Source organism: Schistocerca serialis, chromosome 11, assembly GCF_023864345.2.
Source record: "Schistocerca serialis cubense isolate TAMUIC-IGC-003099 chromosome 11, iqSchSeri2.2, whole genome shotgun sequence".
Taxonomy (NCBI): Eukaryota; Metazoa; Arthropoda; class Insecta; order Orthoptera; family Acrididae; genus Schistocerca; species Schistocerca serialis.
The window spans coordinates 53,113,709-53,130,426 of record NC_064648.1 but is presented as its reverse complement, the minus strand read 5'-3'; the positions used below and the strand labels follow the sequence as shown (position 1 = coordinate 53,130,426).

The 16,718-nt window shown below is 40.3% G+C and overlaps 1 protein-coding gene across 1 annotated transcript in view; it reads left to right on the top strand.

Moving 5' to 3' along the window:
- Positions 1-16,718, top strand: part of LOC126427301 (uncharacterized) — a 235,530-nt gene that overhangs the window by 157,652 nt on the left and 61,160 nt on the right. Inside the window, exon 8 of the mRNA XM_050089606.1 lies at positions 11,773-12,278. Within this exon, the coding sequence (XP_049945563.1) occupies positions 11,773-12,278 (506 nt within the window). The remainder of the gene's footprint in view (positions 1-11,772; positions 12,279-16,718) is intronic.

Below are 16,718 nucleotides of genomic sequence, written 5' to 3'. Positions count from 1 at the left end.
ATTCTGACCTGGAGTTTCCTTGTTTGATATATTAAATTTAATTATGATTACTTTAATTAATTAATATATTTAAAGAATAATTATTTTAAATGATACATTTCTGATGGTTTGTGATTTCAACTGTCCTTCCGCAACAATATTCTGTTGTCATGTCCTCACTTTATTCTTCCTGTTTGTTTCTCTTCTATGGGTCAGAGCACATGGCTCTGGCAGCTGTTTCAAATCCCGTATAGTTTGTCGTTGCTATATCTGTTGCCTGACATTTTTGTAGTGGTCTCTACAGTTATGAATGCTGTCTTGCCTCATGTTTGCAGTGGTTTTCATAAAAAATTATTATTTTATTGGAAAACGGAAACCCAGCAAGAATCTTCTACCAGTGATGTTATGGGTGGAAACATCAAAACTACAACTTTTCATGACACTTTCTCAGTTTATGAAGAGAAAGGCATGATCACCAACAATCTTCCTGCCTATGTGACTCCTGTAGAAATAGCTAGGGGTCAAGCAATTGCAGACCAGGTTACTGAAATTATGAATGATAATTTCATAGTAAATAATGGAGATATGACATTATACACTGAACCTAACAAACATGATCTTTATGAAGAGGTATGTGGTTGGTCTCTCTCTCTCTCTCTCTCTCTCTCTCTCTCTCTCTCTCTCTCTCTCTCTGATTTGATTCCCACTGTTAATTTTTTCCCTCTCCTTGCATTGCTATTGCCTATTGTTGTAATGTTCTCTTCATCAGCTGTTCATAACAGCCCACTGAACCCTGAAACCCTTTGTATGTTTTGAAGCTGTTCAATGCAACTATGTTATTTTTAATAACAGGAACTTACATTTTGGAAGAGCATCAGAAAAATCAATCACTTTCTTCATATCAGTCGAGGACATGACAGTATGAGAGAAATATCCTTTGGAATGCTCAAAAAAATGTCAGACTGTACTCATAAATATTTAGAGTGTTGTACTCGCAAATATTTAGAGTGTTGTACTCACAAATATCTAGAGTGTTTTATGGCCTACTCAGGTGTGATATTTTAGGCACCTGAAATGGACATCCACATGCTTCTACTCACAAAATTTGAACCAAATCAGTGAACTCTATCCTGCACCTTTTCCTTTGCAAGATTGAATACAAGACACGAGATTCCCTCTGTTGATCAGGAACTGTTCAGTCACTTCTCCTCGCCTTGTATGCCAAATATTATTGCTGAAGTTCTTCCACAATCAACATTCACATTTCGTGTATGAGAACGGTCTGCTGCACTTAAGGTAAGTTAGCAAAGATACAGGCCAAACCTTTTAAAAGTGATCTGTATCAGAGTTAACACAAATATCTTGTTCTCTTTGTCTGCAGGATTGTAGTGCCACATCCATTGAAACTTTGCAGACTTGTTCATAACTAAAAAAAATATACACAAGATAGTACAGAATCACTGTTAATGTGTAGTCCATGCAGAGTTCAATAACTAATGAAGAAAATTAATACAGTAAGTTTAGAAGTAGGCCTACAAAACATGTAATAGAAAATGGTGCAAGTTGACAGCTGAGCCATAGAACAGTTTAGTTTTCCTATTCAGATCACTTCTTGACTACAGCTGGATGGAGAGCTGAAGACAAACATAAAGGACTGAGTATGGTCCCTGTTTTGTTCCTAAATACATTAAAAATTCTGACATGTTTGAAATTAAAGTTTACAATCAGTGTTTCTTACCAGTTTTGTTCTAAAGCAGTGGCATGCGGCCATTAAATTAAAAAACCATTCAAACACTCAAGGGTTGTCCATCGAGCAATAAGGAGATGCACATTGGGAATTACTAGAAGATAAGAGGAAACATACCAGTTGTTCAGGGAAAAGACTTCAGTGGAAGATTAATTTGATAATGCTAACAAAAATGAAATTAAAGTGGACAGGACTTGTAGCCACACAATTTGATTGCAGATGGACCGAGCAAGCTACTTGCCGGACTCCACTAGATTAAGAACAGAGATGCTGTACTTGATGATAGTGGATAGGTGACATTAAAAGACTTGAAACAATACAATGGAAGCATATGACTGAAGTGGTGGTGTGTTAAGTCCTAAATATCTTAGGATTTTTCATTGAACTGATATTTAGAATTTTATTTTTGAATTCATTTTCTCTCTTGACTCTTGTTTGGGTTGTGTTCAGGTTTTATTGTCATCAAGGCTTCGGTTTGGTTTAAATCTAGTGATTTTGTGACAGTTGACCAAACATCAATAGTGAAACACATTGGGTCTGTGCCACATCTCACTTCTTTGTCACCTCTCGGCACAGTGTTTGGCACATAAATCACTAAAATGATTTATAACACTCTCCAATACTGGAAAATAGTGGAATAATGGAAGGAGTAAAGAAACTAGGCTGCTGAGGTACGAGTATGAAGCTGTCTAGGACAGTGTAGCTGTGCTTGTATACGCGTTGCTTTGGGTCGCTTGAACATACTGTATCTGGTGTTAGCTTTGACTTGTGATGTAATGATGTTATGACATGCAATGTCATACAGAGAGAGAAAAGAACATTGGATATATTTATTTAGGAATTAGTTCAGTTTTATTTTTTGTAATTTAATTTAGTAATTACACACATTAAAAAAAGTTTTGCATCAGTTTGGTTCCAAGAGTTCTGGAACCTGTACAGAAAATTGGAATAGAGATCAACATAAACATTATTTCCATCTTTTTTATAGCTTATGAAATCCGCACATTGCATGTTGTACCACAATACAGCGAGATCTTCAGAGGTGGTGGTCCAGATTGCTATACGCACCGGTACCTCTAAGACCCAGTAGCACATCCTCTTGCATTGGTGCATGCCTGCTTTCATCGTGTCATACTATGCACAAGTTCATCAAGGCACTGTTGGTCCAGATTGACCCACTCCTCAACAGCGACTCAGCGCAGATCCCTCAGAGTGGTTGGTGGTTCACGTTGTCCATAAACAGCCCTTTCCATTCTATCCCAGGCATGGTCGATAGAGTTCATGTCTGGAGAACATGCTGGCCACTCCAGTTGAGTGATGTTGTTATCCTGAAGGATGTCATTCACAAGATGTGCACGATGGGGGCATGATTTGTCGTCCAGGAAGACGAATGCCTTACCAATATGCTTGCACTATCTGTCGGAGGATGCCATTCACATATCGTACAGCCATTACAGCACCTTCCATGACCACCAGCAGCATTCATCGGCCCCACATAATGCCACCCAAACTCAGCAGGGAATCTCCACCTTGCTGCACTTGCTGGACAGTGTGTCTAAGGTGTTCTGCCTGACTGGTTTGCTTCCAAACAAGTCTCCGGTGATTGACTGGTTGAAGGCATATGCAACACTAATTGGTGTAGATAAGGTGATGCCAATCCTGAGCGGGCCATTCGGTATGTTGTTGGGCCCATCTGTAGTGTTCTGCATGGTGTCGTGGTTGCAAAGATGGACCTTGCCATGGATGTCGGGAGTGAATGCTGCACATCACGCAGCCTATTGCACAGAGTTTGAGTCGTAACATGACGTCATGTGGCTGCATGAAAATCATTATTCAACATGGTGGCATTGCTGTCAGGGTTCCTCAGAGCCATAATGCATTGGTAGCAGTCATCCACCGCAGCAGTAGCCCTTGGGCAGCCTGAGCGAGGAATGTCGTCCACAGTTCCTGTCTCTCTGTATCTCCTCCATGTCCGAACAACATCGCTTTGGTTCACTCCGAGACCCCTGGACACTCCCTTTTTGAGAGCCCTTCCTGGCACAAAGTAACAATGCAGAGACAATCAAACTGTAGTATTGACTGTCTAGACATGGTTGAAGTACAGACAGCACAAGCCATGTACCTCCTTCGTGGTGGAATGTCTGGAATTGATCAGCTGCCGGGCCTCCTCCGTCTAATAGGCGCTGCTCATGCATGGTTGTTTACATCTTTGAGTGGGTTTAGTGACATCTCTGAACAGTCAAAGGGACTGTGTCTGTGATATAATATCCACAGTCAATGTTAATGTTCAGGAATTTGAGAAACTGGGATGATGAGTGTATTTTAACTTATTGAATTTTATCCAAGTGTTAGCTCCAGAACTATTTATGATGACCACACAGATAATAATCCCGTAGTGGTCCACATTTTCTTTTACCTCTTTGCTGGAATTGGTTTTATTATCTTTGTGTTAGATACAAAAGAAACAACTGATCAGTTTGCCACATAAATCTGTAATATTCCGTGTGATGCAAGCGTGTAGTGTTGTTCACATGAACAAATGGTTGTTGAAAGAAAATAAATATTTAATGCCCTCAACTTATTACTTAACCAGTCACACACACACACACACACACACACACACACACACACACACACACACACACACACACACACACACACACACAAAGAATAAATTACAATTCATGAAGCCAAGTGATCAGTTACGTGCACTGAGATGTGCTACTCCATTTTTAATGATATTGCATTATCCCTTCAAACATTTATGAAATCATTCTTCCCTCCCCGCCCCCCCCCCCCCCCAACAAACATTCTAATGTCCAGTAAATGATAACACCTGAATCATATTGCACATAGGACCTGGAGATGATAGTGCTGGCCAGGATCGACTAGGAAAACTCTGCTGCAAGATATGACATATTTTATTTAACCATGAGCTGCAATGTCAAAGAGCTGTGATGCTCCCAGATTTACCCTCTTCAGGTGTGTGGTCTACTGGCATTGCCATTGATGTCGGAGGGTTGCGGGGGCAAGATGGCTGTTTGATATCCTTGTCTCATGTTGTTGACACTGTTTACCTCACTTGGCAGTGCATGGCTAAGTTAGCATTATGTGACCCTTAGTGAGCAGTGCCAGTGATGCATAAACCACTGAATTCTCATAGGCAGTCACTGCTTCTGGTTTAGAAACTCACTCTGGTGTGTAATAGTTGCTGGCCTACCTCCATGGTTGCAAACTGCTGCCCTCCAAGGCAGAAGTCTGGTGATGCATCGGAGCTCAGAGCCTAGGGGTGGCTCATCTGTTGTGTCATTCCGAGTCTACAGGTGCAGACATAAAACTGTGAGTTGGTCTGGTGGAGGTGGCTGCCCAGATTGGTATCGGTTGCTGGCTGGCCTGTAATATGATGGAGAATTGCACACAGCTGATGTCGTGGAAGGTGCTGCCAGACTGTGCATAATTGAGTTAGAAACAGAGAGTATTAATGGCGATTAATAACACTCTCGTTGTGCCGTTGCCTTGTTCCCAGGCACATACATATCAACATCTCAGTGGCTCAGTGCTGTGGGAATATTCTGCAGGCTGGTTTGTAGTTGTGTGGCCTTTCACCATAGTGTACAGACAGACTCGCTTGTGGAATTACATGTCACCCTTTCTGTGCTCGACTGCTTGCCTTGCGTATGGCTGCAATGGAGCTGCTTTTAATTCAGTGACACACAAAATTTACTGAAGGCATTATAGTATGGTTGTGTCATGTACTGATACTTATAATTATACATAATATAAATGGATGGATAAAAAATCTTGTCACTGAGCGGCGGCAGGGGAACACACGTAAGAAAGGTATTACATAGGCCAGCTTTAGGCAGAGGGCTGAAGGAAAAAGAACTGGTGAGGATTAGGAAAAGAGACAGAGTTCAGAAAAATCAGCCAGAACCCCAGGTCAGGGGAGACTTACTGGCCGGGATGAGAAGAAAAGACTACAATATATTTTCAAAAAATGATTATATTCATTGTTATAGTTTTACATGATATTTTGTTGTATGTATGAGTCTTTACTTGTCAGTGTTTCAATAATTGAGTTGTCTCATTCATTGCCCCACAGTCACTTCAGAGTCCTTTACTCAGCTGTCCAAAGATCAATTATGAGAAAGGATGGTAATTCTTTCAATTCTTGTTCCTTAATGTTTCAGGATGATTGTTAGACAGGCATACAAAATTGTGGATAAATATTGCTGATGAAATTATGTAGAATTATGGAACACCATAGGGACTGACAACCTAAGCAATTTGGTCCCATAAGATAGAAATGGAACACTATTTAAATGCTTCCCCATATGCAGAGATCAGACAAAGATTAATGAAAGTATGTTTGGAGCACAGCATGTATGATGGAAAATCAGAAAAAAATTATTATAGCCTGTAAATTTTGGTGTTCCAAGGGAGTTTATTGAAAATCAGGAGACTGATTGAATAACGGACTAAGTCAGCAAGAAATATGACAAGTAAAGAACTTTATAACTAGAAAAGAGAAAATGGTTGGGTACATATTACTACATGCCTTGTTTATGAAACTTGTTGTTGAAGGGATTGTGTAAATAAAGAGTTGTAGGATGGAAGATTAGGGTCACAGAAACAGCACAATAACCAAAATACACTGAGGTGACAAAAGACTTAGGAGACCTTCTAATGTTGTGTCAGACCTCCTTTTTCCTTGCGTAATGCAGTAGCTCAATGTGTCACGGACTCGAGAAGTCATTGGAAGTCCCCTGTAGAAATGTTGAAGTATGCTGCTGCTATAGCCATCCATAATTGTGAAAATGTGGCCGGTGCTGGGTTTTGTGCACGAACTGACCTCTCCATTATGTCCCATAAATGTTCAATGGGATTCGTGTTGGGTACTCTGTGTGGCCAGATTGTTTACTCGAATTGTACAGAATGATTGTGGCCCGTTGAGATGGTGAATTGCCATCCATAAAAATTTCATTGTTGTTTGGGAACATGAAGCCCATTAATGGCTGCAAATGTTCTCCAAGTAGCCGAACATAACCGTTTCCAGCCAATGATCGATTCAGTTGGGCTGGAGGCCCCAGTACGTTCCATGTAAACACAGCCCACATCATTATGGAGCCACTACCAGCTTGCACAGTGCCTCGTTGATGACTCAGGTCCACGATTTCATGGGGTCTGCACCACACTCAAATCCTGCCATCAGTTTGTACCAACTGAAATTGGGCATCGTCTGATTATGCCACAGTTTTCCAGTCATTTAGGGTCCAACCAGTGTCTTCACATGCTCCATTTTGTGATGTTAGCCAAGCCACTCGTGTTGGTCATCTGATGTGAGAGCTCATTAATGCCAAATTTGGTACACCGTCCTAATGTGTATGTTTATCGTACATCCCACATTCATCTCTGTGGTAATTTCTCACAGTGTCGCTTGTCTGTTGGCACTGACAGCTCTGTGCAAACATCACTGCTCTCAATTGTTAAGTGAAGGCAGTTGGCCAGTGCATTGTGCTCGGTGAGAGGTAATGCCTGAAATTCTGTATTCTCAGCACAGTCTCGACACTGTGGATCTCAGAAAATTGAATTATGTAATTATTACCAAAATGGAGTATCCCGTGTGTCTAGCTCCAACTACCACTCCACATCTAAAGTCTGTTAATTCATCTCCTGTAGCCCTGATCTCATTGGACACCTTTTGACATAAATCATCTGAGTTCAAGTGGCAGCTTCACCAGTGCACTGTCCTTTTATGTCTTTTGTACACAACACTACTGCCATCTGTATTTGTGCATATTGCTATCCCATTACTTTTGTCACTTCAGTGTAAAGGCCCTTTGTTCAAAATCACATACCTGTGAAATCAAAATCTGCCACTCAGTAACATTTGATACTATGTTACTTGTAAAATGCTCAGATCATTGTTGACATGCTTTGACATGCAGTACTTTTGGTAGTTGAGAAGCTGCCACTGAAGCATGTACCACCCTTTGACAGCACGCTTAATGTGGTCAGTCAATGTAATTTAAGGAAACCGCAGTCTAAAACATACCAGTCTGTTTATGGGTCATTAAAGGAAGCCTTACTAGCCACCCAAAGATCCTATGCCCTTGCCATGTTTGTGTTTGTTGATGATGTCATTATGATCTGATCTGTATCTGGGCCAAGACACTATATCCTCATTCTTCCACAGCATCCAGACTCTCTCTCCTCTTCCGTTCACATGGTCCTCTTTAACTTGGCGTGCCACCGTACTGGACAATAATCTCCATCTCTCTGATGGCTCTGTGAGAACCTCTGTCATTGAGACTACAAACCATCAACAGTACTTTATTCTGTTAGCAGCCATCCCCTCCAATAGACCATGACCACATGTTGATGTCATACCTGGAGTGACAGGCAATGCGCACCTATGGTATGCTGGCAGAACCTTCACAGTCACTCCATTGCAAACCTAGTCTACAAGTATATCTCCTGTTGCATATCCACATATGGCCCTAATCCTTGAACCAGTCAACTGAACCAGTTGCTGTGGAATGCTCTCATTGTTACTCTGGACTAAAACAACTTAACCACATTTTTAGCTCAGCGTGTACCTTCGTTTAATAGTGCCGTAAAATGATGAATATCATTGCCGCTGATTCTGCTTAACGTCCCACTGCAGCAGACAACAATGATGCCCCTTCAAGTTACATATCTTTTAATCATGCCTGTCTGCAACTTAACATGTCATTTTTACGATACATAGCAATCTATCTTTTCCTATATGTTCAGTCTATGGAGAGGCACTAGTGTCATATCTCAGTGACGAACTGGAAACTTTCAGCACAGTACAGGGACATGTAGAGGAATTATGGCTCAAGTTTAAAAGAATAGTTGACTATACACTGGAAAGTTAAATACCCAGTGTAACAGTTCATGATGTGAGAGATCCTCTATGGTATACAATCACTGTAAAGAATCTTCTAACGAAACAGACTACTGGATAATGTGTGTAAAAGAAACCATAGGGCTGCAGATAGAGATGCTAAATGAAATGTGTTTGGCAGTTAAGTGAGCAACACTCATAGGTAAGGGCTTTTAGTAGCACGAAAGTTAGCATCCAGCCACTCGCGGGCTAGACGAGAACTGAAATTGAGAGTAGTAATGCAAAAGCAAAAATTCTTAACTCTGATTTCAAATGTTCCTTTACATAAGCAAACACAGGAGTATTGCACCAGTTAAATTTTTATACCACTGAAGAGATGAGTGAAATAGTATTAGTTTCAGTGACGTTGAGAAACAGCTGAAATCATTAAATTTGAACAAAGCTCCAGGGCTCAATGGAGTACCTGTCAGATTCTGCCCAATTTTCATCTGAGTTAGTCCCTCTGTTACTACAACCTATAGTAGTTCTCTCAGACAAAAAACCATACCCAGTAGCTGGAAGAAAGCATAGGTTACACTTGTCTATAAGAAGGTTAGCAGAAGTGATCCACAAAATTACTGTCCAGTATCCTGAACATTGATTTGTAGCAGAAACTTACAACATATTCTGAACCCAAGTATGGTGTATCGGGCAAAATATGTGACTGGATTGAAGATTTCTTAGTAAGAAGGATGCAGCATGTTATCTTGGATAGAGAACTATTGACAAATATAGAACTGAAGTAACTTTGGATGTACCCCGGGGAAGTGTGTTGGGTCTCTTGCTGTCCATGTTGCATATTTATGACCTTGCAAACAATATTAATAGTAACCTCAACTTTTTTCAATGATGCAGTTATCTACAATGAAATACAGTTTGAAGGAAACTGCAAAAATATTCAGAGTGGTGCAAAGATTGACAACTTTCTTCAAATGGTCGGAAATGTAAAATTGTGCACTTAACAAAATAAAAAATAAAAAATTAACATGGTGTCAGATGAACATAATATCAGTGAATCATAGTTGAAATTTGTAAACTCACACAAATACCCGAGTGTAACACTTGGTAGGACATGAAAGGGAAAAAAACGTAAGGTCGATCGTAGGTAAAGCAGGTAGCTAACTTCAGTTTTTTGGTAGAATATTAGGGAAATGCAATTAGTTTACAAAGGAAACAGATTAAAAATCAATCGTGTGACCCATCTTAGAATATTGCTTGTGTGGGACCCTTGCCAATTAGGACTAGTAGGGGATATTGAATGCATACAGAGAAGGGCAGCTTGAATGGTCACAGGCTTGTTTAATGAATGGTCACAGGTTTGTTTAATCCACAGAAGAGAGTCATGGATTTTGAAAGAAGTGAACTGGCAGCCTCAGAGTCCTGAGAAAGTCTCCTAACAAAGTTTCAAGAATTGCTATCAATTTTGACTCTTTCAAATATACTGCAAACTCCTACAGATTGCTTCCATAGGTTTTGTGATGACAAGATTAAATTTATTGCAGCACACACAGAGGCTTGTGAACAATCATTCTTCCTGTGCTCCATGTGGGAATGGAATAGGAAAAAGCTTATATAGTACAGTGCTCTTCACAGTGGTCCACAGAGTGTAGCTGTAGAATATCCCACCCCAACAGTCATATCCTACCCTATCAGAGACAGGGTCATCTGTGAAAGCAGTCATATTGTATACCAACTCAGCTGTGACTTTGGTACAGATTTTTATGTAAACTTGACACTTGAGTAATAACCAATCTAAAACTACAACAAAGAGCAAAATTGACTATCCAGTTGCAGAACATGTTACTGAGTGCAACAGGCTTGACTTCTTGGATATTGCACAACCTGTGGCGTCTGCTCATGGGTGGGTCTTCTGTTTCTGCATACCTATCTCTTTCCATTGTTGCCTTTTCCTCCCACTGCCTTTCACCCTCACTGCTCCTCTCACCCTCTCCATCCAACAGAACTACTCACACCATTGGGCTGCTGCCCTAGGGCTATGTAATCAATTGGGTCAATGTAGCTGTGCATGTTTGAGTCAATGGGTCTATGTTTTTCATCAGCTTAGAACGAGAACATTGAAAGCTAAGAAGAACATTGTCCAAAAACACAACAAAATTTCCAGTCTTGTTCTATGTGCATGTTGTCTATTCAGTACCCTACATTTATGGTTAGTGGTTATCTTTATGTAGATTCTGAGAAAGCTTGCTTTCTTTTTCTGCCAGATTTTGTCTTAGTTCATTTTAAACTCATTTAACTGACTTAGTTACCAGTTAAGAGTTTTAGTTTCACAGATTTGCTTGTTTATCGTTTAATTCTTGTACATATCAATATAATAGAAGGAAACATTCCACGTGGGAAAAATTATATATAAAAACAAAGATGAGGTGACTTACCAAACGAAAGCGCTGGCAGGTCGATAGACACACAAACAAACACAAACATACACACAAAATTCAAGCTTTCGCAACAAACTGTGGCCTCATCAGGAAAGTGGGAAGGAGAGGGGAAGACGAAAGGAAGTGGGTTTTATGGGAGAGGGTAAGGAGTCATTCTAATCCCGGGAGCGGAAAGACATACCTTAGGGGGAAAAAAGGACAGGTATACATTCGCACACACGCACATATCCATCCACACATACATACACAAGCAGACATATTTAAAGAAAATGGTCTTTAAATATGTCTGCTTGTGTCTGTATGTGTGGTTGGATATGTGCGTGTGTGCGAGTGTATACCTGTCCTTTTTTCCCCCTAAGGTAAGTCTTTCCGCTCCCGGGATTGGAATGACTCCTTACCCTCTCCCTTAAAACCCACTTCCTTTCGTCTTCCCCTCTCCTTCCCTCTTTCCTGATGAGGCAACAGTTTGTTGCGAAAGCTTGAATTTTGTGTGTATGTTTGTGTTTGTTTGTGTGTCTATCGACCTGCCAGCGCTTTCGTTCGGTAAGTCACCTCATCTTTGCTTTTATATATAATTCTTGTACATACATATTTATATCACATTGTAAATGATATGATAATTCCAATAATTAATTATTTTATTTCTTTTTGACTGTTTTACATTCATGCCTTAAGTTGACCACTTCATTATAATCACTTCAGTTTTAATCTTTTTTTTTTTTTTTCTGTCTGTTAATCAGGAGAACCACAAGATTTTCAGTGGAAGGGAAATGACAATGCAGCTATTTTAGACAGCTGTTCCTCCTTAGAAAAGCCCCCTGGACGATCATTGCAAGAAAGTAGTTGTGAGGAATTCAGAAAAAAAACTCAAAAGAGGAATTTTGCATTTTCACCCTTACCTGCAGATACAGTTCATGGACTTGATTCTAATAATGCTATAGATGAAAAATGTGATACTAACAGTACTGGAAATCAGCCACGTTTAGAAGAAGAAAGAACTAATTGTGTAATGCCCAAAAGAAATAAACCAGAATGTAGCAACACAGTTACAACTACAAAGAATAATTTTCTGGCAACTGAAAGAAGTTTCGATGTTATTAGTGATAGTGAAGACTCAAGTGATGAAGATAATGGCATTGTTGACTTGGACACAAATTGTCAAGAGGCAAAAATCAATGATAATCAGTATGGAAATAAGAAGCAATCGGTTGTCATGAGAAGAACTAATACACCTCAGACATTGGTGGTAAGTTTAATCGGTGGTGGTGGTGGTCGTGGTGGAGGAGGAGGAGGAGGAGGAGGAGGAGGAGGACGAGCATTGATATTGATATTACATCGGAAAAATTTGATTTTTTTAGCATATAATCTTCTTAAAATATTAACCCGGTTTTCCAAATGATTCTGCACACACATTTCAGGTTAATCTTCTCATCTCTGGGATATCTTGAGTTTAATGTACGTCATTTAGTAGTTCACTAAAATACCTTCGTTTCTTCAGCATATATTTCACAGTGCCATGTAAAAGTAACTATGCAGCTATTCTCACTGTTTGGCATACTCTCCCAGAAGATTGTCCATATGATGATCCCTCATCTCTTGTTTTTACTTCTTTGCCATGATCATGACTCGCAAAATAAGTCCATTTTCTAGTAAGCAGTTTCTTGACAATTTCAGCAGGATGGAGAAAAATTGTGTCACAAAATTTTAATCCTAGATAGCTGATGCCAATAGGATCCAAAATTACTAATGTTGTGTAGGTCGACAACGCGCCCTTTTTAAACTATGGAAACTTATCACCACGTGCTCCAATTGGCTGTGGGATTGCCCTGTTGCTGTTCATCGGTTGACAGGCAGTGCTATGGTTGTCGGTTCACACATACAAACATCCCTCACCCCGTCAGTGCCACCATGTGATACACACACGTCGAATTGGTCTTGTTGTTTGTCTCCACCTCACATCAGAGGTATTCACACATAAGCTTTGCTTCAGAGCACACAAACATCACCTGTGATTTAGTCATGCAGTAAGCATGGCAGCACAGTATTGATTTGAGGAACAACGAGATATGAGTTTTGTCAATGGACTAGCCAGTGCTAATGCGCATGAAGCTCGACAGTTGTGTGAGGAACGGTATGCAGCAAGACACCACCCACACCCCCAGACGTTTACAGCAATTAACCAGCAACTTAGTGAAACATGCTCATTAGTGGGATATCGTGATGATGCTGGAAGACCTCGAACATGATAGGGTGCTGCATTTGAAGAGACTGTTCTCAAGCACTTCAAGGAAGCACCTACGACAAGTCCTCGAGTGGTTGGACACAACTTGGGGGTCACTCATCAGTTAGTCTGAGAGGTTCTGAGTAACTACGGCCAGCATCCATTTAGTTTCCACCCTGTCAAAGACCTAAATCCTGTGGCGGACTATGACCACAGGCTAGGGTTTTTCCGGTGGTTTCTGTTAAGTGTTGCACGAGGTCCTGACTTCCTCGCCATTGTGTTGTTTACCGAAGAGTGCACCTTCCGTCAAGATGGCCTTTACAACACTCAAAACATTCATTACTGGGCAAGGGGAAATCATGTCACATGCGTCCAGGGAAACCAGGAACGATTTTCATTTAACATTTAGGTAGTCGTTGTGGGCGACCATCTGATTTGGCCAGTCCGTCTATCTCCTCAACTTACTGGGGCCAATTGCCTTGATTTTTAGTAAGAAACTCTACCCAGCCTGCTGGAAGACGTTCTCCTGGACATCTGACTACGCATGTGGTTGCAGGATGATGGGGCATCCGCACATAACAGTTGAGCTGTGCTCATATATTTAAATGAACTCTTTGACGGCCAGTTCAGTGGCAGAGGTGCTTGTAGGACATGGCCGTGGCGACCAGATCTCACGCCACCAGACTTTTTCCTATGGGCATTCTTCAAGGTTCTATTTCACCCACCTGGACGTGAAACACCTACAAATGAAGAGGAATTAATGTATCACATTCAGCATGCCACTAATCACATCAGGACAATGCCAGGAATCTTTGAAAGAGTTTGGCAAAACACCGTTTGACATTACCAAGCTTGTGTCACTTCAGAGGGTCGCCAGTTTGAGCACCTGCTTTAGTAAACAGTGTCCTAGCTACAAAAAAGGCTCTTTTCAGTGCTGACACAATTTGTAAAAGGCTTTCTGTACATGAACTAACAGCTGTTGATGGGTTTGTTCCCAGAACGTCTTATCATGAAACTGCAATGGATGTGTCGGGACCTTGGTGGATTTGCCCCAAGGCCCCCAGAGTGGAAAGCTGGCACAGTACCATCGAGTGTGTGGGATGCCTTGGATACGTTGTGATCTCTGGCAGGCAAAGCATTCACAGTTATGCATTCTCCAGACCATCGGCAACAGGGCAATCCCGCAGTCAATCAAAGTGCATGGCAGCAAGTTTCCATAGTTTATAAATGGTGCGCTGTTGACCTATACAACATTAGTTCTTTTGGGTTAAAATTTCGTGACACTTTTTTTTTTTTGAAGTGCGTATTACTCCCTAAGAGCTTACTAGTTATTGTAATATACTGGGTGCTTTTCTGTCCGACTTAAGCTGAGGGCAATCATCAAGTAATGTATTTTGTAAGCAAATGTAGCTTATTTGACTATAAAAATTCAATTTATTGAAAGTAAGAACAGATACCTCAGTGAAGGTTTGAAATGAATCTGCTCCAGTTCTAATGAAGATCATTTCATTCACTACACTCATGTTGACTCATCCTTCGTTGAATACTGAGGGGCTTAGCCAAGGATACTTCCGTCTCCTCAAACAATTGTGTACATGGGAGAAACTGCCCTTAATGTAAGTTTCTTAGCAGAAAGTCCAAATCAGATTACAAATATTTTACTTGAGGTTATGTGTAAAACTAGGCACCAATTAATCAGTAATAATTGCAAAAGTAGGAGCGATGAGAACTATGCCCTTAATATTGATTTCAATGCTTCGTCATGTCTCAGTGAAGATGTGGTGCACAGTACCTGGCCTTGCCTTCAAATGCGAGAAGGTTGACAGTTCAGTGGGTGGTAAAAGAGTAAATTGTTTGTCTCCTGCAAAGAAATCTCAAATGAAGAATGAATTACTGTGATTTCTAATGGTTCCACATATTTATCAACTGAATGGCTGACTACATTGCTAGCGTTTGAGCATAATTTCACAACTCACCATAGGGAAAGGATTTCAAAGTGCAAAAATGTGATGGAAGTACTCATAGAGTCTCAATTTGATAAAACCGACAGAAACAGTCATTCCTTGTAATTGACGACAAGAACTAGTTTCAGCTAAACAAGAGGCAAAACAAGCTAAAGCTAAAGGTAAAGAAATAATGATAAACCAACAATAAAGTTGGTTTAGGTTGAAATATTTCATTTGAGCAATTCTTGTGGTATAGATAAATTGAACTAATATACCACAAAGAAATGGAATGATACAAATAAGTCTAAAGAGGTCAAACAATAGAAAAATTAATTACACAACTTTATCATTGCCCACCCAATACTGGAGTTAAAATTCATTTCAGCAAAGATACCCTAGTGGTCACAAATTTTATCCCAACCGTCACTCCCTCATTTAACACAGTCACAATTATCACTGCGTCAGTGGCTGTCTCTCAGAAAAGCTGATTGGTCAATTTTTGGCACCAAGATAGTGTTTGAATTTAATCAGTTGAAGGGAATTGATGATATTAAGTAAGAAAAAGTGAGAATAAATCTCACACACTACAAGTGACAGTCTCCCGCTTCTTTGGGAAGTGTCATCAGAAACTTGTGGTGTGGTGGCTAGAACTGATTGCTGGAGCCATCAAAGCATGGAGATGGGCACTTCAATGGTTCAAATGTCATTCTTCCACAGAAAACCTTACTAAGTGTGGGATTGATTTTTAATAAGAAAGGAAAAAAGAAATGTCAGGAACAGCTTAGCGAGAGTTCACACTTCATCTTCACTAGTATGGGCCGAACTTTGCCACATTTACATTCAGCTCTGTAAAATAGTTTTGGGTTTTCTTACCAATGATAAAATTATCACTGGCTCTTGTGTCAGAGATGAATACCTTGCCTTATTCCTCGCCATTGTGTCTGAATCCTGTAAACTTATGATGGGGTCAGTCACAGAATTTCGGGCTGTGTAATGTTTGAGTGAACTACAAACAGAACGCCCCCCAACACACACACACACACACACACACACACACACACACACACACACACACACACACACACACTCTCTCTCTCTCTCTCTCTCTCTCTCTCTCTCTCTCTCTTTCTCTCACTTTCCTCCTCTCCTCACCAGTTAGGGCTGATCATGACTTATTTTAGGGAATTTTATGCTTTGGCTGCTGCAATTTTACTAAAGATGATGTCAACATAATTTCCAAGGTAATTTTGTTTTAAAATAATAAATCATATGCTGTGTGTATTACTGTGGTGTATTGTTTTGCCTGTGTACATCACCATTTTGACATTAGAGCATATTAAGATTTTGTCTTACTGAGCAAGTTGTTACCTTTTTGAAGATTTATTCATGAATAGATATTCCACAAAATTATTCGATATAGTTCTGTCTCACTTATAGACTGTGCTTAATTATGACACATGACAAGAATGATTGTGAAGTGCCTCAAAACCAGTGACATATAGTCTGCATAGAAAGCGTC